At 41.2% G+C, this 26,317-nt stretch overlaps 2 protein-coding genes across 2 annotated transcripts in view; one reads left to right on the forward strand and one right to left on the reverse strand.

Annotated features, from left to right (window-relative positions):
* Positions 1 to 13,019, reverse strand: part of ntn1a (netrin 1a) — a 66,800-nt gene extending 53,781 nt beyond the window's left edge. Inside the window, exon 1 of the mRNA XM_058082215.1 lies at positions 11,920 to 13,019. Coding sequence (XP_057938198.1) covers positions 11,920 to 12,967 — 1,048 coding nt within the window. The 5' untranslated portion in view covers positions 12,968 to 13,019. The remainder of the gene's footprint in view (positions 1 to 11,919) is intronic.
* A 3,863-nt stretch (positions 13,020 to 16,882) lies between these two features.
* The window catches only part of pik3r5 (phosphoinositide-3-kinase, regulatory subunit 5), a 28,526-nt gene continuing 19,091 nt past the window's right edge, over positions 16,883 to 26,317 (forward strand). The window contains exon 1 of the mRNA XM_058081070.1: positions 16,883 to 17,032. The gene's annotated coding sequence lies outside the window, so the exon portion shown is untranslated. The remainder of the gene's footprint in view (positions 17,033 to 26,317) is intronic.

Below are 26,317 nucleotides of genomic sequence, written 5' to 3' on the forward strand. Positions count from 1 at the left end.
AGTTTAATTGGCCACTCCAAATTGTCCATAGGTATGAATGTGAGTGTGAATGGTTGTTTGTCTATATGTGCCCTGTGATTGGCTGGCGACCAGTCCAGGGTGTACATTATCACACAGGGACTGTAGCATTTGGCTATGCACGCACCGTTACCTTGCATTACTCCTCATGAAGCGCCACTCTTTAGCTCTGTGTGTGCGGTAGCGGCCCCGTCTCTCCCCGCAGAGACAAAGCGACTGTATATGACTGACTAGAGGTCTCACTCTGTTTGCCGTAGCCCATCAGGGTGTGTTCCCTTTCAACATAAATTGATGTATATTCCGTTATTTCCAGGGGACAACGTTTTACGCGGTGATCCACTACATCACAATGTCTTAAAGTGTTTGCTCGTGTTGTTCCATAAAAAGAATACAACAGTAACACTTTTGTGACATACTCTATATATTTGAGACTGTATGTATAATTTGGTACTTGAAAGATGATTTTTACAAATAGATGAAGAGTATCTGCAAGTGTGTAGATAAGTAATCCGGCATCTGTCTACTGACCTCTGCTGACTGAGATCTCTTTGTGCAACTGTGCATAACATTAACGTTCAACTCCACAAAAACAAAAGCAGACACGTGGCATAAAACACAGTCTATTAAGTAGACACACACACACCAGCAAGACTGGGGGGCATCCATGGCAGCTGAGTGCTAAAAACCCCTCGTGACCTGATGACACACACACACACACACACACACACACACACACACACACAGCCCTGTGCAGTGACATATATGGGAAAGACAAAGCCTTTGGTGATAAATTAGCCTGAGCTCTTCACCATCACACACAAAGAATTCTTCTTTTTTTTTTTTCCTGTGAGCTTGTTTGACGCAACACATAATTGTTTGACTGCGTTTGATCTGTCACAGGTGCATTCCCGAACTTTATGTGTTATCTTCCTATCCCAGTGAGGACAGGTTTATTCCCAGACATTTGCCTAATGAGGACATTTACTTCTTAATTGTGGTTTTTGTGGTATAGAGTTTAGCTTTGAAATACAAAAGCAACGCGGCGTGTGGGTGGCTCATTTAGATGACAACAGCGGTGAGCTAAAGGAACAGCGGGTGGCGCTCAGATCTGCTCCCGACGCGGCCGCCTGTAACTTCATCCAGCCATTAATCATGGGTAGCTGTGTAAAGAACCACCACTCCCGGCCTGATGGGCTTTCACTCCTGCTTGGTGGTCCTGTCCGCGAGTTGCACGACTGTTGCCAGGCAAATCTTTGCCAGAGCTTTGACCTTACATTAAATCCTTTTATTTCCCTCTCGTCGGCTCATCAGCTCGGGTGATTTTCTATTGTTGCTGATGCAGATTTAAGAGAAGAGAGGCTGACAGGGCCTACTTTTGGAATTGGGATATGCACAGATCATCAATGAACAATTTATTGGTTTTTCATTTTAAAAAATTCGAGTAAATATGAATCACTCTGAAGGTTCCGAACTCATCTTCCTTGTGCTCCTCTCCATTTTTAGCCTCAATTGCTTCAAGATGCAATTAATAATTTCCACACAATCACCAGCATTCTTACCAACCAATCACTGTGCCATCCCCTTCGTTTCACATTCAGATGTAATGATTCAGTGGCTTCAAGCAGCCACACATAACGAAACATCTTTCCTGTTTGCCAACCTCAGTCCTGACTATGATGTAATAAACTATGATGTAATTACTGTGGTCATTTTTTAAATTCCTTGCAGAAAGACACAATTTCCATATGTTTTCGAGCCTTAAAGCAACACTCTCTCTCATGTCTATGCAGTTCAGCATATCCCACTTTTATATTTTATATATTTTTAATGTTTATGATAATCGCATCCAGCTGTTGTCTCTAAACATCATGAAAGAAATACAGATGAAGTACAGAAGCAGTATTAAAAGCCTTGCAATAAATATGTCGCAGAGTATTTGAAATGTAATACCCAAAATGTAGCATTGACGCTGCCCTACTGGGAACACATTATTTTGTGTGTCTGTAGATTTAATGTGTGTGGCTCCACAAAGCACAGTTTTGCAGTTTATCCACTTGTTAAATACACATTGTTAAATATTGTATATTTATATATATTTAACATTGTTAAATATACATTGTAGGGCGGCACGGTGGTCTAGGGGTTAGCGCGCAGACCTCACAGCTAGGAGACCAGGGTTCAATCCCACCCTCGGGCATCTCTGTGTGGAGTTTGCATGTTCTCCCCGTGCATGCGTGGGTTTTCTCCGGGTACTCCGGTTTCCTCCCACATTCCAAAAACATGCTAGGTTAATTGGCCACTCCAAATTGTCCATAGGTATGAATGTGAGTGTGAATGGTTGTTTGTCTATATGTGCCCTGTGATTGGCTGGCGACCAGTCTAGGGTGTACCCTGCCTTACGCCCAAAGACAGCTGGGATAGGCTCCAGCACCCCCGCGACCCTCGTGAGGAAAAGCGGTAGAAAATGAATGAATGAATGAAATATACATTGTATCCCTATACTTGTCCACTAGATGCCATATATCTCATAAAAACCACTTACAGGAGGACACAAACGTTAGCGTATGTTAGCTACAGAGCTAACGTACCACTCACTTTTTGACAGCAACATCGTGCTTCGTTGGCCTATTCGATGACGAAGAAGAACATAAGAACTTAATAATTAGCAGAATTAGATCTAGGCTTAACTTTAAAGTAGTGATTTGGATTTTTTTTTTTTTACATGAAGTTGTATGACATCCCCATTCGCAGTGGTGACTTTCCCGCATTTGGTTTGTGAGCACAGTTCTGGTCAGATTTTCATGGAAGCCCGTTTCCGCCACTGAAAAAAAAAAAATGATCCCAATGGTAAATCGAAATTACGAGATAAAAAGTCAAAATTACGAGACAGGAAGTCGAAATTACAAGATAAAAGTCGAAATTTTGAGATAAGAAAGTCAAAATGATAAGATACCAACTGCGCATGTGCCGCAGGTGCCGTCTTTTTGTGTGTCGTCTTCATCACTTGGCTAAATGGATAGACAGTTGTGAACAGCCACATCCCTTCTATTATTTCCATGCCTCAAAATTCTTTCCAATGTGCGTTTGCTTAGTATAATTCCATGTGAACTCAACAGCAAATGAAGTATTTCATCACTTGGAAAGCCACACTTAAAGTACTCCTCAATGTACTCACAATCCATGTCTGAACAGGAGAGAAGAGCTGCTGCTGTGACTCTTCTACAACGCTATCTCATTATTTCCACTTTTTATCTCATTATTATGACTTTCTATCTCATCATTTCGACTATTCTGATCTCAAAATTTTGACTTTTTCTCTCGTAATTTCGACTTTCATCTCATAATTTTGATTTGATTTCAGAATTTCCACTTTTTATCTCATTATTTTGACTTTCTATCTCGTAATTTTGACTTTTTATCTTGGAATTTCGACTTTCTGATCTCGTAATTTTGATTTACCATTGGGGTAATTTACCCATTGGGATAATTGGGATTGGGATTTTTTTTTCAGTGGGCTTCCATAGATTTGGGTCATGAGAAACTTAGCCCCGGTATTTTTGTCATGTAAATGTACAGTCTTTCAAACGCACATTATTTTGAGAAGCCAAACTCTTTACTTAAGTAACACCAATAACTAACCGGAACTCATTGCCAAAATCCAACCAGAACTGGGCTCACTGTGCTCACTGCTCAGTGTGGGTAAGTCACAGTTGATGGACTACACTGCTGATCATACGGCTGTCAAACTACTTCTTGTCCAAAAATCAGCACTACTGTATCACTTTAAGATCTGTCGTGAAAATGATGGAGTTTCCCATGTTTGATGCTCAGAAACAGGCTCTCAGGTCACACATTACCATGAGAACCACATTGGTAATAGTAATGGTTTTATTTCATTTGAACATGCATCAGAGTACAATTGAATGCATCACATAATCAGTTCACAGTTCCACATGTCCAAACGGAGTAGGAAGAAGCAAAGCTTATTAAATCCTACCCCTCCATCTGGTACTTTTACAATCAGTAACTGTTACATAATATAATTTTATTTTATATTATTTTAATTAAAAATGTTTGTATTTTTGTGGGTATTTTTATTTATTTTTTGTCACTTACCAAAGTATGAGGTGATATGACCATACAATGACATGATGGGCACCATCTTAATTACACATTAAAAAGACAAGTTTGCATAATAAGAGAAGATAAAGAATATCTAAGAACAGTTTTATGTACGCCAAAAGTCGAGCGACAGAAGTCCTGGCATGTTCCAAAGGTGAGATGACAACATTGTGAAAATCAGTCCTGGGTTTACAGATTTACAATAACAATTTTGGTTAGACCAATTCTGTGGTCTGGCTGGCCTTTGTCAAAAAGTCCATGTTGAGTTCAATTGCCAGTAAAGAAGACTCGTGGAAGTGAGAACAAGCCAGAAAGAGGACAAATAACATATTTCCTTCAGTGGCAGTGTGGTGCTCGACCAAAAACCTTCCCAAAAATAAGAAGAAAGTTCCACACACACACTCCCACGTGCACACGGACATAACGCAGACACACTGTGGGATCTGCACTGCATTACATGTTGGAGACAAAGCAATGTTTTATCCAAAGGTATCAAACAGGCAGACATGTAAGATGGGGAACTTTATTATGGATTTTTGTCTTTTTGGACAAGCACCTGATCTTTGTCTGCATGGAACTAGTAGAAACACTTTTTTAGACGTAACGTGAACGTTCTGTTGTCTGCACTGCAAGTTTTATTTGATTTGTAAGCTGTCATAGCAGTTTTCAATATTAACATTCCCTATCTTCAAAGTCCCTAGAAAATGTATCCTCAGTGCAGAACTACTAGATAATCAAAACCGAACTGCTTCTGGAACGGGCCTCGTGACAAGCAACTACAACCCAGTTCCAAAAATTCCTGCTGAAAAGGGCTCCTGCCAAAAAACCACTGACATTAATTGCTTCAAGATCCTCCAGACGTCGATCCGCGCAGTCCACATTATCTGTTGTTTGTAACATCCGTCGCTTTCATTTCAGACAATATCATTTTGATTACACATGAAGGCCCAAAGTAGCAGTCTTCAATCATCAGTGTTGTTTTGTATTAAAGGTTTCTTAGCCAGATGTCGTACCCAACTGCAGTACGGAAAGACGATCCCAGATGAAAAGAATCATTTGTTTAAAAACGCCATTACAATTTATTCATATTTCAAAACTGTTTTGGATAGAAATCAAATGTAATTGTCTCTATTTATTAATCAGACAGGAAGGTTAACCATAGAGCTGCAACAATGATTCATTGTATATCTAATTAATAACCAGCTTTTTGGTATCCGATTAATCGTTATTTCATTTGAAAATTAAATATCCTCTGGTTTCAGCCTCTCAAATGTGATTATTTCCTTAGTCATTCACGAAAGCAGACTTATTATCTTTGTTTTTTAGGCAAAACAAGATATTCACACACACCAGCTTTGACTTTGGAAGACAATGATCAACATTTTTGCCTCTTTTTTTGGTACTGTATGTTGCAGACCAAACCACGAACTGCTTGTGTTTGGTTCATATTGCTTTGGTAATGGTAATGGTAATGGTAATGGTAATGGTAATGGTAATGGTAATGGTAATGGTAATGGTTTTATTTCATTTGAACATGCATCAGATTACAATTGAGTCCATCCCATAATCAGTTCACAGTTCCACATGTCCAAAAGGAGTAGGAAGAAGCAAAGCTTATTAAATCCTACCCCTCCATCTGGTACTTTTACAATCAGTAACTGTTACATTTGTTCACTTCCTGCTTTCCTAATATAGTTTAGGTGATATGACCATACAATGACATAATGGGTACCATAGTGCGTGTCAATATAGTGATATATATAGCACATCATGACTGGTTCAAGACTCTTCATCCTTGTATTTAGCAAACATCAACTGCTTGTATTGTTTCTTGAATTGGCTCATCGTTGTGCATTGTTTGATTTCCTTACTCAATCCATTCCATAGTTTGATTCCACATACTGAAATGCTATGGCTAGCATAACGTAGTCCTAGCATATAAGTGTTTCAAATGTACTTCTTCCCTGAGATCATATTTCTCCTCTCTTGTAGAGAAGTATTGGATGACATTTTTAGGTAATTGGTTGTTTTTAGCCTTATGCATTATTTTAGCTGTTTGAAGATGAACTATATCAGCAAGTTGAAGTATTTGTGATTTTAGAAATAAGGAGTTAGTATGTCCTCTGTAGGCGGCATTATGAATTATCCTTACTACCCTTTTCTGCAGTACATTTAGCGAGTGAAGATTGCTTTTATAGTTGTTACCCCATATTTCCACACAATAAGGTCCAAAAATATCTGAAAAACGGATGCGGATTTGTAATTATCTCGGCAGTAACAACAAGAATCGGCCTATATAATTGCTTTCCTGTGCATACTGCACACTTCAGCAAGTGTGATTACTTTCCTACATGCCCAAGAAACATGTTTAAGGTGTTCTGTCCAGTTAAGAACTAGCCACTAGCGAATTAGATGCGGCCTATTACCACTATGTTTAGACTAATGGTATTGTCCCCGGGAAAAGTGCACTACGATTTGTTGGTCACCCTGTCCAGCTTCAACTTGGACACACCCTCCTCTCTCTCTTTGCTTGCTCTAACTTCATCTCACGAAGTTCAGTGGCAGGAAAGTCATTGTTGATGCACAGATCTGATGATGGGGATGAAAAATCTGAAAAATCAGTTTAAATGTAATCTGTACACCCTGGACTGGTGGCCAGCCAATCACAGGGCACATTTAGACAAACAACCATTCACACTCACGTTCATACCTATGGACAATTTGGAGTCGCTAATTAACCTAGCATGTTTTTGGAATGTGGGAGGAAACCGGAGTACCCGGAGAAAACCCACGCATGCACGGGGAGAACATGCAAACTCCACACAGAGATGGCCGAGGGTGGAATTGAACCCTGGTCTCCTTGCTGTGAGGTCTGTGCGCTAACCACTAGACCGCCGTGCCGCCCGGAGAATATTATGGTGTTAATAAATGATATTTTCTCGTAATGTTCTGAACTCCTGTTGCCATACGACTAATACTGCCCAGAGGAGTTCAATGTCCTGTAGCTGACTTCATGCTGTGCTTCCTTTGACTAACTAATTGAGACTGAATCAACAGTTCCTCTACTGTTTGCAGCCAAGAAGTGCCTTCCATTTTGATCATTTAGTCCTAGTCCTGAAATTCTCAGAACTGTCCACTTTGTTCAGAGTACTGCAAGAGCAATGGCGAACCTCCTTGTCTCTTGCAGTTTCTGAACAGTTTATCTTTGTTACTGTCCGCTTGCTTGCCAATTACGTGCTCTTGTATCTGAGAGCATCCTCTGCCTCAGCGTCAGCCTCATTTTTTTTTTGTCTGTTTGGTTCCGCCACTTGATGTATATATATACTGAAGCACCGGCTTTGCTTACAGAACATGTTGGCTCGCGGATCGCCTTTCTATCTGTTGGGGAGATAAAACAGATCCGTTACAGCTGAACTGATCATCTGCACTGCAAATGACTTTGTTTTTGCAGCGGTTTATAAAAGGAGTCATAAACACTGATAAGAGTGGAGAGATATTTAATGAGAAGAAAGGATGTTTCGTCTTAGTTGGAGTTAGAGTCTAAGCACCAGAGGACTACTGTGCATGCGAGGCTTACAGAAGAAGCAAGAGCAGCACAATGCAGTACAAAGTACAAAAGTCAGATTGTTCCCAGCTTTGTTTGCCGTGCAGAGACCAAAGCCGCATCTTGACGGCACTTTTGAAGCTGGAGGATGGCGCTTTATGAAGGTGAATAACGCGCAAACATTAACCAGACCTTCAGTCACGTCTGACAGGCATTAAAAGAGCATTGCAACCTGCAGACTTCTCCCACTGAAAGTGGATATGGTCCTTATCCTGATGGTGTTTAATCTAAATATATAGCTGTAGGCCAGATACACTTTTTGGCCCCGCCCAAGCTTCTCTGTTTACAGTGTTAGCAATGTCTCCCAGGAAGTGTTTCTTCGCGTGTAGGTAAAAAGCTAAAATTGTTTACAATTCCACACAATGCAGACACCAGGCAGAAGTGGTTGGAGTTTGTGATTCCCTAACAGAAAAAGAAACATTTTAATGTATCAACGGCATTTCATACTGGACTGTTTCGTGAACATGGGCCAGTATGTAGCTGGACTAGCCGACAAACTGCTGAAGACGACACTTTTCCAACGTTACTCGGGCCAAGAGTCGGAAAAGCAAGCATTAAGTATCAGTGTCCTAACTGTGTTTATTTTGTGTACCATTACACAGGAAGTGTGCACACAGTCTGGAGCTGTTTCCCACCACAATCAGTGAGTCCACCTGAGTATTTTAAACACTAGTCCCGCAAAAAACGTACATTGACCATATTACCCATTACCGATGATGTAGAAAAGCTAATGCTAAAACGCTAAAGCTACTTACCATTCAAAGACATCTTGAAGTAACCTCTTTTCTTGAGAAGCTTCGAACTGTTCAGTCTCTACGTCTAGATCGGATTTTGGATCCAACACATATGGCTGTACGTTAAAAAGATAAATTACCATTTATTATCAACTCCTATACCATTGACCAATTCTTATAAAGTTGGGTTCAGCGTGCCTGGAGGCGGGCAGTGGGTGGAATAAATCAAAACAGACCCTTTTCACGGGAAGCACAAAATCCAACAAATACATGCGGAATAGGTGCAGATCCTGGAAGATCTACAAAGCTTTCTGTGCTGGTTATTGTGTCTCGCTGCTCTATGAGAGTCCACAACTCAAAAGATTTGCATAATAGGTCCCCAATTTGAAGCCTTTCAAAGTAATTTACCTCTGAGCCCAAACCACGCCTCAGCTGGTTGCAGTCAAGTAGTACACTCCATAGATCAGGGGTGCTCATTAAGTCGATCGCGATCTACCGGTCGATCGCGGAGGTGGTACTGGTCGATCGCTGGTCGATCGCGGCGTGACATTAAAAAAATATCATCCTAGCATCAATGCCGTCACTTGATTGATATACAGGGCAGCCATTCAGATGACAACTGAATGTTGCCCTTCGGGCGACCAATCAAATCAAACAACGTCTCTAAGTGCAGCAGAACTTACGATGTCAGCCTATCATCCATCCCCGTTACTTGATTGACATACAGGACAACCAGTCAGATGACACCTGAATTTTGACCTTTAGGTCACCGCTCATGCGTAAACAGCGATGCAAAGTGCTAAGCTAGTCGGCGAATTGCGTCAGATTTCAAGCCCTCGCTAAAGTTTATGGCCACTAAAATGAGTGAAGTAGCTGGACCAAGTAAAAAGGCAAAAACTGGACCAAGTAAAAAGGCAAAAACATATCACTTCCATACGGAATGGGAGGTGGACTTTTTTTTCACAATGTCTTTTTTGAAGTGCGTTTGCCTCATATGCCATTCTACCATCGCAGTACCAAAGAAGGGAAATGTGGAGTAATGTGGAGGTAATTACAAAAAATGTTAATAGTTAATTATGTGTGTTTTGCAATATTGGCTCATTTGGTTATGTAAGGTACATCAACATACATTGTACGTACAAATAATCCTCAATACATTTGAAAATAAATAGATGTTTTGCATTTTTGTAGTGGGTAGATCATTTTGACTCGGTCATTTTAAAAGTAGCTCGCATGCTGAAAAAGTGTGAGCACCCCTGCCATAGAGTCTCGCTTTCTTAATGGAATTCTTAATCCGCCCATCATTACTACAAGTACTGACCTCAGTAGATTGATAGCTGCAGAAAGTTCAATGCATGTAAAATAGTACATTTTTGTGGTTGCAACTGAATTATTTCCATCAGAAATGCAATCAGCCACAATACTACACTACAGTCACATCACCAGCCAACATTTTAGTCAAATGAGCGCTTTCTACTTTCTCATGTGAGGCCCTCCTTAAGGATACAGATGAGAGCGAGAGAGCTGATCCTCTGCAAACAATAGCAGCAAGTTTACCACAAACTCAGCGCTCCCCAGTGACATAAAGTACATTATAGAGTACAACAACTTATTGAGAGAAGTATTGGATGACATTTTTAGGTAATTGGTTATTTTTAGCCTTATCCATTATTTTAGCTGTTTGAAGATATATATATATATATATATATGACTATATCAGCAAGTTGAAGTATTTGTGATTTTAGAAATAAGGAGTTAGTATGTTCTCTGTAGGCGGCATTATGAATTATCCTTACTGACCTTTTTTGCAGTACATTTAGCGAGTGAAGACTGCCTTTATAGTTATTACCCCATATTTCCACACAATAAGGTCCAAAAATATCTGAAAAATGGTGCGGATTTGTAATTATCTAGGCAGTAACAACTTTCTGGCAATATTCATTCATTTTCTACCATTCAGGGTCACGGGTCGGCTGGAGCCTATACCAGCAGTCATGTAGATGAGAATTATCTTTTATTTGCATGTGCTTCATTTTATGTCAATGCTTGTTCCGTGCAGATTCATAAAAGAAATGGCTCAAGCGGGAATGTATAGGATCTTTCGAGATGCCGGTAGATGAAATACATAAAGTACACTTTTTTGTATGTGTGCACTTTCTTCCTCATCATGACAGTTGTTATATTTTAAAATCGTTAGTTTTATGTACGTATAATAATGATGATGAATATGGCCATGCATTATAGATGGATGCCGATATACTTTAATGTAAACACTAAAAGTGGGATTAACATCTTCATTCATGCCTATAGATATTTTGTTTAAGTCCAGACAGACACAAATGTTCTGGAAATTGTCATAACGGATGAAGGATTGATTGCCAACATAGGGAGAACATGTTTACTCATGTCTCAAATGACTAAAACCACATCTTGACATAGTATGAGATATTTTTTAAAGCGTGTCGATGTTGATTTGGCAGAAAGTTCACATGAATATCTGTGAGCTTTAGCAACAAACTGACAAAGCTTTTAAACAGCTGCTATGCGTCACATGGTGGCTGGCATGTGCCGAAACTGTCAAACAATATTGAATCTCTCTTTTTTTGTTGTTGTTATTGCTGCTGCATTGTGCAACCTCACCATGCCAAGAAGATTCCAATGCAAAAAGATTGAATTAATTGAAAACAAAATGAGCAGATTAGAATAAAAAATATTGAAATTTATGTCAATATATTTGAATATGTGTCAATTCTTATACTATTTTCCCCTGAATTCCTCTCTCTGTGCAACATATTCAATTACTGCAGTATTTGATATACATGAATGTTCATGAAAGGACTTTGCAATGCTATTTTATTCTAGTTTCTTCTCAATCGTAACGCTGCTAGATACTGGAGTTTCATTCCAAAATTGGAAAATAATATTATTGTACACTCCAATGATTGAATAATGAATTTTTAAATTTAATACTCACCACCTTGTTTTATTATTCAATATAGACCTAAATTTAAATGTTTAACATAAGCTATTAATAATTCTTATGTATTAAAGGTCAGTTTTTGTTTTGTTTTTTTAAACCACTGATGTGCAAAGCTCAGCCCGTGGGATAAAAAAATAAAAACACTGGCCCACGGCAGTTATAGATATTAAATTAAACCAAAAAAGGGGGAAAACAGAGCATGGATGCAAATTGCATGAAATTGGATGAAATGTTGATACTAAAAAGTAATTATAAAATAAAGTTTTGTCTTTGAAAAAAGCCCTTTTTGGACTTTTTACATAATTATAAAGAAATATAAAACATATCAAAGTGCTCCCCAGCATCCCCCCCCCCCCCCCCCCCAATTATGCAGCGCTTAGTGGAAAAAGTTTGGACACCCCCGTTCTAAGCAGAATGAGCACTTCCAGGGAGGCCCCGCGGGGATTGAAGCAAGCACTCACCGACACACTCGTTGGCCTCCCGGGCTGTGGCTCTCTGCCACGGCCGGTCATAGTGAAAAGGCTTGCACCTGTCGCACTCCGGGCCGGCCGTGTTGTGTTTGCACTCGCACACCAGCTCTCCGTCTCGGTCCTTGACGCAGCGGGACGCGTGTCCATTGCACTTGCACCGGCCGCCCACCTGCAGGTCGGACACGGCGTAGAAGTACGAGTCCCGGGCCAGCTCCGAGTCGTCTTCGTTCTCATCGCCGAACGTGTGCAGCCGACTGAAGGTCACCCGGATGTCAGTGGCCGTCACCCAGTCCTGTAACACCGGGGAGTTGTCGAAGTCGTGGGCGGAGGGTCTTCCGTCCAGCGTGCTGAAGGCGATGAGACCGCCGTTCAGCGGGAACATGTCGGTGTGGGAGTCCGTGCAGATGGCCTCCTGCTCGTTCTGCTTAGTGATGACGGCCCGGTTGGGTTTGTTGTACATCTTCCTACACTGGGTCGAATAGAACTGGAAGGGCACCCACGTCTTGCCGTAGTCCATGGACTTGTAGATCACCATGGATTCTGGTCGAGGCGAGCAGAACTGCAGGCTCACGTAAGTGACCTCGAACTTCTTCCCCAGGGAGAGGGTCAGTGTGACGTTCTGCGGGTACTGGATGAAGTTCTCGGACTGCCAGCAGGTTAGATTGTGCGGGTTGTTCAGGTCGGTGAGGTAAGCCGGAGGATGGTACCTCTTGGGGTCAGACGCGTCGCAGGTGTGACAGTTCCGGGTTCTCTCGTCCACCTTCTCCGCGGAGCTGAGCACACAGTAGCGACCGGGCGTCCTCCCGCAGGTGCTGGACACCTTCACCTCCTTACCGAAGGCCGAGTTCACAAAGTCCGGGATGCATCGGCGAGGGTTGCCGTGCTCGTCGTAGCAGGGGTCCGGGGGTGAGGTTTGAGCAGCGAAAAGAGCCATGCCTCCACCACCACCACCACCACCACCGTAGCCTCCCACGGTGCTCCGCCAAGAGAGCGAAGCGGCCAGTAGCACCGTGAGCGCAGCATCCAGAGCCCGGAACATGTTCGGTCCTTGTCGGTCCAAAAGTGTCTGTAGTAGTGGTGTTGCTTCTGGAGGAGGATGTGTGTGGAGAGAGAGAGAGAGAGAAAGAGAGAGAGAGAGGTAGTGGGGGGAGAGAGGGAGAGAGAGGGAGAAAGTTTGGTGATGGTGTTGTAGTGCACTTAAATCACATGCTGCTCTTTTCTTCTTCTGTTCTTTGGAAGTGGACGACACAGAAAGTGTTTTGCTCAGTTACCAAGACCAGTATTGCTGATTTTTTTTCGGTCCGTGAACTATTCTAATTTGTTAATCAGGGTTGTAAATCCAAATAAAACAGCTGAGAAACCTATTTGTGAATCATTTAACAGTAGTACTTAAAGGCCAATAGGACGATATTTAACAATATATCATCCATCCATATAATACATTGATTTGTTTTCATTCATTCATTTTCTACCGCTTTTTCCTCACGAGGGTCGCGGGGGTGCTGGAGCCTATCCCAGCTGTCTTTGGGCGAGAGGCGGGGTACACCCTGGACTGGTTGCCAGCCAATCACAGGGCACATATAGACAAACAACCATTCACACTCACATTCATACCTATGGACAATTTGGAGTGGCCAAAGGGTATGAATGGGAGGAAAACCGGAGTACCCGGAGAAAACCCACGCATGGGAAAACATGCAAACTCCACACAGACATGCCCGAGGGTGGAATTGAACCCTGGTCTCCTAGCTGTGAGGTCTGCGAGCTAACCCCTGTGACACACATTTTAACTCAATTATGAATTTAATAAAGACACAAGTAGAAGCACTAAATGCCAGGATGGCACATGAGTTACATATAATTGCTGAAAAAAAAATGAGGTCTGCGCGCTAACCACTAGACCGCCGTGCCGCCCGATTTGTTGTCATTATATGAAAAATACTATAAGGTCAACAATCAAATCATTATGACTTGAGTGTATCCTGGTATTTGGACCCTCATCACTTTCTCCCTTTTCTACTTCCCCCATGCTCCCCCCTCACCTACCATTCTTAAGAGTTCCTGTGTGTAATAGTAGCAGTAGTAGTAGGCCTTCAAGGTAATGGGTGCTATAATGGCCCTTCAGGCTTGCATATTACGGGAGTTGCAGTTAGTGTAACATATGAATGGAAGGTACAAATATTCCACCACCTGTTTTACGTATTTGTCTATGTCTGATATGGCACTACTCCGGTTTCCTCCCACATTCCAAAAACATGCTAGGTTAATTGGCCACTCCAAACTGTCCATAGGTATGAATGTGAGTGTGAATGGTTGTTTGTCTATATGTGCCCTGTGATTGGCTGGCCACCAGTCCAGGCTGTACCCCGCCTCTCGCCCGAAGACAGCTGGGATAGGCTCCAGCACCCCCGCCACCCTTGTGAGGATAAGCGGTAGAAAATGAATGAATGAATGAATGAATGAATGATATGGCACTTGTACTGCTCAGGCGGAGTTTTACATTGTTTGCAATGTCTCACATTTACAAGTAACCATTTTATTACTTCTTTTCAAGGGACAATACTATAGAAATGAAACCTGGATTTCGTTTAGAGTAGTCTGTGTACATGTTACAGCCTTGATTTACTATCCACTGAAAATGAGTCGGCTGCACGGCGGATGAGTTGTTAGCTCATCTCACAGCTAGGAGACCTGAGTTCGATTCCATCCTCGGGCATCTCTGTGTGGAGTTTGCATGTGTGGGTTTTCACCACTTTCATGCATGCTAGGTTAATGGGTGACTCCAAATTGTATGAATGTGAGTGTGAATGGTTGTTTGTCTGTATGTGCCCTGTGATTGGCTGGCGACCAGTCCAGGGTGTAGTACTCACCCGAAGACAGCTGGGATAGGCTCCAGCAACACCCACGACCCTTGTGAGGATAAGTGGTAGAAAATGAATGAATGAATGAAAATGAATCAACGCACAGCCGTTATTGTCTGAATAGTTGGCAGCACAAGTGAGTAGCAAAATAACTGTGTTGTCTACAGTCAACCATGATGATGGTAGTGCCATGATTGCTTCCGGCACTGGGGAGCTGCGGTTCATTGAGGGAAGCATGAAATCCAACATGTACTGTTGCATTGTGAGGCGGTGCAGGCGTTTCAGTTCAGCTGCTTGACTTGTTGAATGTTAACATAGGAGAAACAGTGACATCTAGCGTTCACTTTTAAAAATACAAGCAAATTTTCTCCAAAAAGTACTTCTATTGTTTCACAGAAGGGGAATTTACTGTTCTGATAATACGGTAAGTGAAATACAAATAGGCACATCATGTTAGGTTTCTCAGTTGCCTCTTCATTAAGTACATTTGCAGTAAAAAATATGTGTATGGTTGTCACAGTACTTGCTCCATACAACATGCTATATACTGTAAACATTGCAATCATACCCGCCAAACAGGTGACAACGGGATAATCGGAGAGGCATTCCATATAACATGAGAAAGTGGGAAGTAAAGCATGGCTTTCTTTAACCACATGTTCATTTATTCACACGTATATTTCATAACACTGCCGCATCAGAACCAATTTTGTAATACCGGTAAGGAGCAAACTCAGCCAATATTAAACCACAGATAATTTAACGCTTTTTAAAGAATATTTTTGTTTTTTCTGTCACATTTATTTTTTAATCTCACTGAAACAATACCATAACATTGATGTTTTTTATATCCATGTTAGCTTGTGATGACTGGTGTGGTGACTGTATAGTTGGAGTGGTATCTTTTCTTTTGTACTGGACTATGTACGATACAATGACTAGTAATGAACTGGTTGCTCTTGGCACGTAGTTGGGTGCCTCAAACTGGGTGAGGGTGGTTGGATGTGGGGTTTTTATTCTTGTAGACAAGGAATAATATATGTTTTGTTGGAATCTGGGTGGTTAGGGGGGTGGGACTAGATAAGTCTTGACTTCTTCCCATTCCCTTTCGAACATGTGTACGTTTATATATACATAAGTATTTTTATTTGTGTTGATTTATGTTTGGTTTGTTGTGTTTTGGATGATGTTCGAAAAAAAGAAGGAAAAAAAACCCAAAACCAAACGGTGAACAACTGTACGCCAAGTGTAGCACATTAATTTCACAACAACCATCATTTTAAAGTGCATGCAGAGGTAGGTAAAGCTGCTGGGGGCTGACCTCTCATGATAGTTCAAATGTAGTTTTATTGCAGATTTAAAAATAAAATCCACATCAGGAGGTTGCCTACAGCCACAGCTGTTAATGCCAGTTTGAGGCAGTTGGGTACACTGTGGTCATCTACCACCATGTATGTATTTAGTACAGTGTTTTACATGTGTACTGCATGGCAGGCGAGTGGTTTGCATGCAGGCCTCACAGCTAGAAGACCCGAGTTCAATTCCACCCTCGGCCATCTCTGTGTGGAGTTTGCATGTTCTCCCCGTGCAAAAACATGCTAGGTTAATTGGCGACTCCAAATTGTCCATAGGTATGAATGTGAGTGTGAATGGTTGTTTGTCTATATGTGCCCTGTGATTGGCTGGCCACCAGTCCAGGGTGTACCCCGCCTCTCACCCGAAGACAGCTGGGATAGGCTCCAGCACCCCCGCGATCATCATGAGGATAAGCGGTAGAAAATGAATGAATGAATGTTTTACATGTAAGACTGTCAGAAAATAGTGAACAAAGCCAAACAAAGAGGTGTGGGAATAGCATGAAAACAAACACTCCGAACAGATGACTTCCTGTCAAGAGGCCAACATCCCTTCAAAATCTACATGCGACCTCTCAAAAACACACACACAATGACAAAAACACACACACACACGCACACACCAGCAGCAGCAGCAGCCTTCCTCATTGTGCTCATATGCACCTCTCTCATATGCTTCCTGTTTGGGAACCACCGTATGAGCGAAGTCAGCTCACAGAAGCACAAGCAGCTCGCAGGGCTGATTGTCACCACCGTGCTTGTTTGTCATACGCATGATGGATGTTGGTCTGTCACACAGAAATGTCAGAGGCCACTGAATGGCACTGAGCTGGAGACGCTTTGACTTGGAGGCTCTGGAGACAATGGAGGCTGGACAGTAGACTGCAGGTAAGGATGGGAAACTTTGTAAAATATATGTATAATATATCTCTTACTGGCTGTAATATCGTGGAAATGGTACTCAGTCAAGGCTAAATAATTCTACATCGGAGCAGCATCTTGATATAAACCTTCATAGATACCCATTGTTTGTGAATGACTGATTTTAGCCATTTGCAGGCATGTATTTGTTCACTGAAAAACTCTTAATGTCAACCAATTGGGAAGAAAAATCCTGGAGTAGAGTTTTGAGTTAACAAAATATATTATTTTAATTAGTTTATTTATTATGATATTTATTATTATTTATTTATTATTCATTTATTATTATTTGTAGCTAATTTTGTTATGTTATTCATTCATTCATTCATTCATTTTCTACCGCTTTTCCTCACGAGGGTCGCGGGGGGTGCTGGAGCCTATCCCAGCTGTCTTCGGGCGAGAGGCAGGGTACACCCTGGACTGGTCGCCAGCCAATCACAGGGCACATATAGACAAACAACCATTCACACTCACATTCATACCTATGGACAATTTGGAGTGGCCAATTAACCTAGCATGTTTTTGGAATGTGGGAGGAAACCGGAGTACCCGGAGAAAACCCACGTATGCACGGGGAGAACATGCAAACTCCACACAGAGATGGCCGAGGGTGGGATTGAACCCTGGTCTCCTTGTCTCTCATGTGTAATGTTTGCATTGAAAATGATTGCAATGGGAAAAAAATATACTGAAAAAAATTATAAAAACCAACAAAAACGTTTGCAAAATCCAAAAAATACCCTCCTTTGTGATGGTAATAGTGCTCAGTTTTGATTGACCATATCAGAGAGATATTCATGTAATTAAATGTTTATTTTTATGGCTGCATTTGCCCCTAAAAAGTGTCTTGATTTGAAGTAAATGAAGAAGTCTTTAAATGTATCGTGGGTGCATGCATGTCAGATGATGACAGCCTCTTCCTGTCCAGTCACAGGAAGGGAATTGTCAATTTTTCTTTGAAATTACTCAATCAGCAGCTGTTAAAATACGACTCCTTCTCAGATTAGTGGCAGAGGTGATAGCTGTGTATGGTGTGTGTGTGTAATATAATGTGGACACTGGTTGTATTGTTTATGTTCTAATTCGATTTCCCCTTTGCAAACACAACAACTTCCACTCTAAAAGACTTTAAAGCCTGCCTCTGCAGACCTTGCTTGAATCGTGCTGGAACAGAAAAGTGCCTTCCGAAAAACTGTTCCCATACACATGTAAACACAGAACTGAGACTTGACATACGATGAAGAATCAGGGTTCTCTAAGATCCCTGATTGATGAAGAGCACTGTCTCAGTACTTTTGTCCATGTAGTGTACTTGATGTAACAGAAATGGTGTCAGTGTGCCGGTGTACAAATGTTGCTTCCTGTTTATCACTTGATGGGTTTTGTGATATCAACAAACTGATATCTACAGTAACCTTAAAGGAAAACATGACCACGCGTGTCTTTGTCTTTTCTATGCATTCTAAAGCGAGATCTGGATATAAACCAAACTGGGGATACATTGTTATTGTAGCAGCTAACACAAAGAATATTTTTTTATGTCAGATACATATGTAATTTACAGGTAAAATACTTCAAAAGTCTTACAATTAGCAAACTCTGTATACTTTATATAGTGCACACCCTCTTTATTCACTAATGGCTTCCATCACAACACACAAGGTATCCCATCCATCAGATATATAACTCGGTGTTTGTTTCAAGCTCCATGAATGAATGGAAAAGCGGATGTGAATGGATATCAGGCTCAATCAATCAATGGCAGGTGAAGAGGTGGGGGAAGGGGGGGAAGGGGTGGGGGGGGGCGTACTGTACTCCCACAATCCCATTCACACATATAGAGTCCTGCTTCCCCCTGTCTGTGGGAGTATATCTGAGAGTGGGATCACACCACAACAATAGAGAGGCACCTGCTTCCTCAGCTCAACATGGGAGGTTGTACTTCCTGTCAGGAAGCAGTTGGTAATGGGATCATCAGATGGGAAGAGATGGAGGAGGGAGTTAGGAAGCGGCGTGAGAAGGTCGGAGGTGCCATTCAGGTGGGTGCTAACTCAGGTGTGGAGGCTGAAAGAGGAAGTAAGTCCAGTGAATTTAGCAGGATATCAAACAGAACTATTGCAAAACACTGCAAATTATATCCATAAATTGTTCTGTTATTGTGCGACTATAGCATGTTGCTATCCGCAGCAACAGCAAAAAAGTGGAAGTGACTGTTGACTATGAGGGACATGCTACTGCTTACATCCTCTTATGAAACACCACACACTCATCACACATTTGCAACATTTTCTACGAAAAACAAGTATGATGACATTTTGGAGTGGGGCTGGAATGTTACTCTTAAAGTTTAAATCAGAGCACTTTTTCCAATAATATCATACAAAAACTCGACAATGCATGCAAATGGTGACGACCATTATGTAGGGTCATCATCACAGTAGAGTATATCATAATGCTGATATCATACGTGCTATGCAGATATACCCACTAGTGGGTATATATGGGAATGATTGGATGAGATTTTGCCAATGCTGGGGCATCATTGCATGTTTACTTTTCCCTGTCATGATCTTGTTATAATGTGATAGTGATAATAAGTAGCATCATTTGAAAGACTTTAAACCCTGCAGCAGTGCAGCTAATATGTGGTTGTGTTCTAATCTTGTGACATCTCCTATACTATGCTATTACGAAGATAGTCCATCATAAAAGCAATAAAAAGTTCAGGAAAAAATGTGGTACAGTAAACCTCGGATATATCGGAAATTCGCTCACAACGGACAAAACGGATAAAAAAGAACCGATTTTTCTGTAATGCATTTCCAATAAAAATTCATTGCATATATTGGATTTTTTATAACGGATTTTGCCTATTTCGGACAAAATCTCCAGTCCCGTTCCAATGCATTTCTATTAAATTTCCCTCGCATATATCGGATGGCCGCATCGTGGCGCTCCGATTCGCCGAATCGTGACAGGCCGCTATACGACGTCATTTGCAGCGTTTGCAGCGTTGCCTGCGCGTCCAGGTACATTGGAAACATAGTCAAGGAAGTGCCTTTTTATAACGGATAAAATCCGATTTACGCATATACCGGATATAAATCCGATATGTGCATAAAACGGACATTTTCCGGTATACGCATATAACGGATTTCGCTTATAGCGGACAAAACCAGTGGGAACAATTGAATGAACAATTGAATGAATCCGATATATCCGAGGTTTACTGTATATCCATATCCACTCACGTACACTGTACATCAATAAATACCGTATTTTCTGGAGTATAAGTCGCACAAGGCCAAAAATGCACAATTAGGTAGAAAAAAACATACATAAGTCGCACTGGAGTATAAGTTGCATTTTTTGCGGGTAATATATTTTCTACTTGAAACTACTTGACCAAAACAGACATTACGTCCTCTTGGAAGGCAAGTTCTAACATTAATAAAAGAATAGAGAACAGGCTGAAATAGTGTAAGATATGCTAACACAATGGTTATTCAGCTACACAAAAAATAAACATGAACAGAAAATGTGTCCAATGTTTATGTAACATAAACAGTTTTTTCATTTATAAGTCGCTCTGGAGTATAAGCCAACCTATGAAAAAAAGTGCGACTTATAGTCCGGAAAATACGGTAATAAAACAGATACAACAAACCATATAAAACTATCTAACAACCTAACACTAATACTGATGCAACCAGATGTAAAGGCGTTCTTCTTCTTCTTTTTGGTTATGATGGGTCGCAGACCACCACCTACCTACCAGAATGTCAACACGGTACATTGTGCGTTCTGCACATGCCTATTGACCACCCAGTACTCACAATCTTCCATCATGGAAAACACGCAACACACATGACAGTGTCAACACCTCCCTTCCAACTATACAACCAGATGAAGTGGAGGATACTGAGAATGACATGGAGAGACACCCAAAGAGAGAGCGAGACCGAGAGAGAGACCGATGACGTGTGTGACAAAGGAATTATGATGCTGTGTATGATTCCCAGAACGGCAATGAATGACTTTTCTGATAGTCGACTGTTATGTGTTACACGCACTATTTGTCACTGTTTAGCTAGCTGAAGTAGACGTCCAGCGCCTCTCTTAAAGGAGAACTGCACTTTTTTGGGAATTTTGCCCATCATTCACAATCCTTACATGAAACACAAGCCCATATTTATTTCCCTTTTCTGTGCATTATAACACAAGAAAATAAGTTAATTTCAGCTAGCTCACAGTGCGGTCATTGGGAGGCACCTATTTCGACTATGAATCCCTTTATTCTAACCAGGGGTCGGCAACCTTTTTGGCTAAAAGAGCCATGAAGGCCACATATTTTAAAATGTATATCAGTGAGAACCATATACATCTTTTTTAAACATTGAATATATGCAATTTTTATGTAAGACCAATAGTTTAAGATATAATGGGCTCTAATTCCGTAGATCATGATGTGTGGTCGTTATGAGCCAAAAAGTCAGTCGATGTTGACGGTCAATGCTATACCTCAGCTGCCACTGAAACGGGCAGATTACACGCATCATTTTCAATTCTTTCATTCATTCATTTTCTACCGCTTTTCCTCACGAGGGTCGCGGGGGGTGCTGGAGCCTATCCCAACTGTCTTCGGGCAGGGTACACCCCGGACTGGTCGCCAGCCAATCACAGGGCACATATAGACAAACAACCATTCACACTCACATTCATACCTATGGACAATTTGGAGTCACCAATTAACCTAGCATGTTATTGGAATGTGGGAAGAAACCGGAGTACCCGGAGAAAACCCACGGGGAGAACATGCAAACTCCACACAGAGATGCCCGAGTGGGATTGAACCCTGGTCTCCTCGCTGTGAGGTCTGCGCGCTAACCCCTAGACCACCGTGCCGCCCCATTTTCAATTCTCAATTCCTCTGAATCAACTATTCAATTATTCTAAGACTCCCTTACTCATAATAAATATGATTATGATACACGTTGATGCTTTGTTTGGCCAAATGGATTAGTTAGTTATGTGCACCGAGACATTTTTGTTGCAATAACCAGAGTGTACAAAAACCTAGCAGTTTATTAGGTCAGGTAGAACGTTTTTCTGGGGGATGTTTTTTTTTTTTTTTTTTTACTCAAGGGAAATTTCCCCCTGCTAACTATGGTCTGTTGACTCACTGCATATTGAAACCATTCTGGTTGGGGACTTCTTTAACCAACCTCTGTAAAGTTTACGGGGCTGCATGGCGGAGAGTGGTTAGCACGCAGGCCACACAGCTAGGAGACCCCAGTTCAATTCCACCCTCGGCCATCTTTGTGTGGAGTTTGCATGTTCTCCCCGTGCATGCGTGGGTTTTCTCCGGGTACTCCGGTTTCCTCCCACATTCCAAAAACATGCTAGGTTAATTGGCGACTACAAATTGTCCATAGGTATGAATGTGAGTGTGAATGGTTGTTTGTCTATACCAGGGCAAACTACGGCCCGGGGGCCACATCCGGCCCGCCAAGTGTTTGAATACGGCCCGCCCAATCTTTCAAAAGTATTTAATTTAAACTCAACATACAACCTGGCATCATGGCCTGAGCCCACCTTTTGATGGTTGTATCAGTTTCGTTGTTTGACATGGTCTGTTGTTTACAAAGTGTTCCTGAAAAAAGAGACACAAGCACATAATAATAATAAAAATTAAAATAATAATTATTATATTATTATAACTATTATGATTATTAGATTTATTATATTAATGCTAATTATTATATTAATATATATAATAATATTGTTATATTTGCATATTTTACATAATAATAATATAATAATTATTATTTTAATTTTATTTTAATTATTATAATATTTTATTATTTTTTAAATATTTAAATATAAATATAAAATAATAAATAATAATAGCAGATTGCATGACAATTTTACAGATACAATAATACCAGGTGGACTGTTACATGTAAAATATATAGTCTGCCCCCCCCCCCCCCCGGAAATTTTGTTATATCAATGCGAGTCAAAATGTTTGCCCACCCCTGGTCTATACTATGTGCCCTGTGATTGGCTGGCGACCAGTCCAGGGTGTACCCCGCTTCTCGCCCGAAGACAGCTGGGATAGGCTCCAGCACCCCCTGTGACCCGATCCATGTTCTTTAGTATTGTGGAAAACGCAACTCAAGTTTCTTTTGTCGCAAACATAGCATTAGCCAGCTGTTCATATATTCTAAAATAGAACATCCTCTTTACAATAAAGGAAGTACTGTATTTGTTATGCTCAAATGTGATGAGTCTTAAATAATCATGCCTTTACAATGATACATGCACACAATCCCCCGCGTCCACTTAGCTCCTCCGACTCCAACCTCCTGGCACTCCCCTGTAAGACCAAGCTCCGAACCTGGGGAGACAGAGCCTTCTCCATCGCTGCCCCCACCCTCTGGAACTCTTTGCCCCATTCGCTCCGGGCTTGCCCCGACCTTCCCAGTTTCAAAAAACAACTCAAAACCCACCTCTTTAAATCTGTTTTTAATGTCTAACTTTTTATACCTGACTGCTGTGCCCCGCCCCTCCCCGCTTTTACTCATGTTTTAACTGTGTATTAACCAATGAATGTTGTATTTTGGTGTGTCTTCTACTCTGTTTACTTGCTTTATTCAACTCCATTCTTCTGTAAAGTGTCTTTGAGTATTTTGAAAAGCGCTATCCAAATAAAATGTATTATTATTATTATTATATATACAACTAAAAGAGTGGATGAGATCGATATCCACGGCCTGTGGATGCCGGAATTTTGTCATTAAAGCATGCAGAAATAGTTTGGCACACCACCGCAAACTACAACCACAATAATAAACAGTGACTATATAATACAACCATGATGCTATATAATACAACTACGATAAGAGTGATGCTAATGATGAAATGACGTATGGTCATGATGACTGACTTCATTGGTTCTTCAAAGCAAGCTCACAAAATAATTCCTTTGTATACACAAGACAAATAATTGATTGATTTGGTTGGATTAGTCACAAGCCAGGCAAAGAAGCTGGATTAGTTGGTTTGACTGGAAACTTATCATGTTTTGTTTTTGCCCTCGATGCGGTTTACGGTGGTGTCATCATCATAAAGGTTGGGTGAGACAAAATGTGTCACTCAACACCTTGAAGCAAATGAAGGGACATCCCTGTTTGGGTATTATGTACAGATTTCCACAAAGAACAGAAGCGAAACTGCTCGCCACACCTGGCAGTCAAATGAATTGATTTGTCTCGACTTTAGTTTCACACCCTCCTCTTTGTGCGGTAAGGCTGCAAAAACTGTTGTGATAATGATCAGAAACTCAATTCACACCATTTAGAAATTTAGAATTTATCATTTAAAATATGCCTTAAAATTGTGTATATATTCTTAAAAATCAAACATTTGAATATTAAATGAGAATTTGAAAATATCACAGTACACAACAGTGTGGCCAGACACTGCTGATTCACAACAAAATATGTACATAGTGATGTTTTTTGCATGTGACTTTTTAGGAACTATGGCAACAAAATAGCACGACAAGCAACAAAAAAACTTCCTCTTTTTCATTCTTTAACAGTCAATATGTTTTTAGAGCTTTGTGTGTTTGTGTGTCATGTAAGGAAGTAGATATTCCGCAGAAGTGATGAATGGGAAGGCGGTTGTTGACTTATTGACTTGTGTAGTGGCTATTTGTCCTTCTCTAAATAATAAACGTAACTTCTAATCAAACGGCCACTGATGCACCATGGGTTTTGTTTCACGCAGGCAAAAGAGTCAGTCCAAACAATCCTGTTCCGTTTCTTCTTTCCTTTTATTACCAAGCAAGCAAAAACGAATAAAAAAGGAACAAGGGCCTTTTCCTCTTGCCTCTCTTGCTCTGGTACAAAACCATAGGCCCACCCCGGTGCATGCTGGTCCCCTGAGCACCGCCCACCCAAATATATTGCAGGTGCCCAGGGTGCCATCCAATGAAACAAACCCACAAATCAACCACCAATTAACCCCAACAAAATATGATAGACAAACAAAATAAATAAATAACCAACAAGAAAATACCATCAAGGAATCCAAACAAAACAACAACAACAAAAAATGAATCAACAGATATCAAAACCCTAGGAACACACCAATAAATAGCTCCTACATTCCGGCCCCTAATTGTGTATGAACCCACAATTACTTTTACGTCCCAAAAAGGAGCTATTCCTTTAGCTGAACTACAATTATGGAATACACCATAAATCAGTCTCTTCCTTTTGAAGTACCTGCAAAACAAGAGAGAGAGAGAGAGAGAGAGAGAGAGAGAGAGAGAGAGAGAGAGAGAGAGAGACAGAGCCATAGAAAGAGAGAGAGTCAGTGAGTCAATGTCAATGATGCTAAACTGCTGCTTCCAATAGCAGGCAGAGCTTCGTCACTGGCCTCTCCAGGATGCTGGTCTTTGTTTGAAGACGCACAGAGCGCACCAGTCCCTTAGCATCTGATTTGACATCCAGAACTTTCCCCATCATCCATGATCCTCTTGGAGCCGCAGCATCTGCCACAAGGACGATGTCTCCGGTGGTGAGACTCCTTCTTGGCCTTGTCCACTTTTGTCTCTCCTTTTTCTGAGGTACAGATCATTTGAGTCAAATAGTCCTGGTGGCATGATAGGTTTGCCTTTCAACGTCAGGATGTGATTGGGAGTGAGTGCTTCAAGGTCATCCGGGTCGTCGGAAGCCTTTGTGATAGGTCTGTTATTTAATATTGCCTCAACCTTGAACCTCTCTCTTTGTTCATATTGCACAATTGCTTTCTCTGCTTTGTCATAATCCTCGGGCGTCAAACTCTGTCCTTTGAGTGTGACCTTGAAACTCTGCATTCTTCCTTCAACCCTTTGACATGGAACAGCAGAAAATTCCATCCTCTTCCTGCACAGAATCTTGAGAATCATCTTGATCTTTAAAAACCAAGCAACTGCAGTTTTTAGCTTCGTCCAACTGGAAAAGTAACTGATTAAGCTGGTTGTGGCATTTTCCTGGATCTTGATAACAGCATTCACCATCAGGTTCCTTTTAACCTCTGGATCATCTACAGGAACTCCATCAAGATCCACCTCCAATTTAGGCCATTCCTCTTTTGGCCTCCAGAGAAACTCTGGTCCAATTATCCACCTCCTGTTTTTTAGGAAATCCTCAGCTCTCATTCCTCTAGAGGCTTCATCTGCTGGATTCTCTTTAGAGCTCA

This window comes from Doryrhamphus excisus, chromosome 1 (genome assembly GCF_030265055.1).
Source record: "Doryrhamphus excisus isolate RoL2022-K1 chromosome 1, RoL_Dexc_1.0, whole genome shotgun sequence".
In the NCBI taxonomy this organism is placed as follows: Eukaryota; Metazoa; Chordata; class Actinopteri; order Syngnathiformes; family Syngnathidae; genus Doryrhamphus; species Doryrhamphus excisus.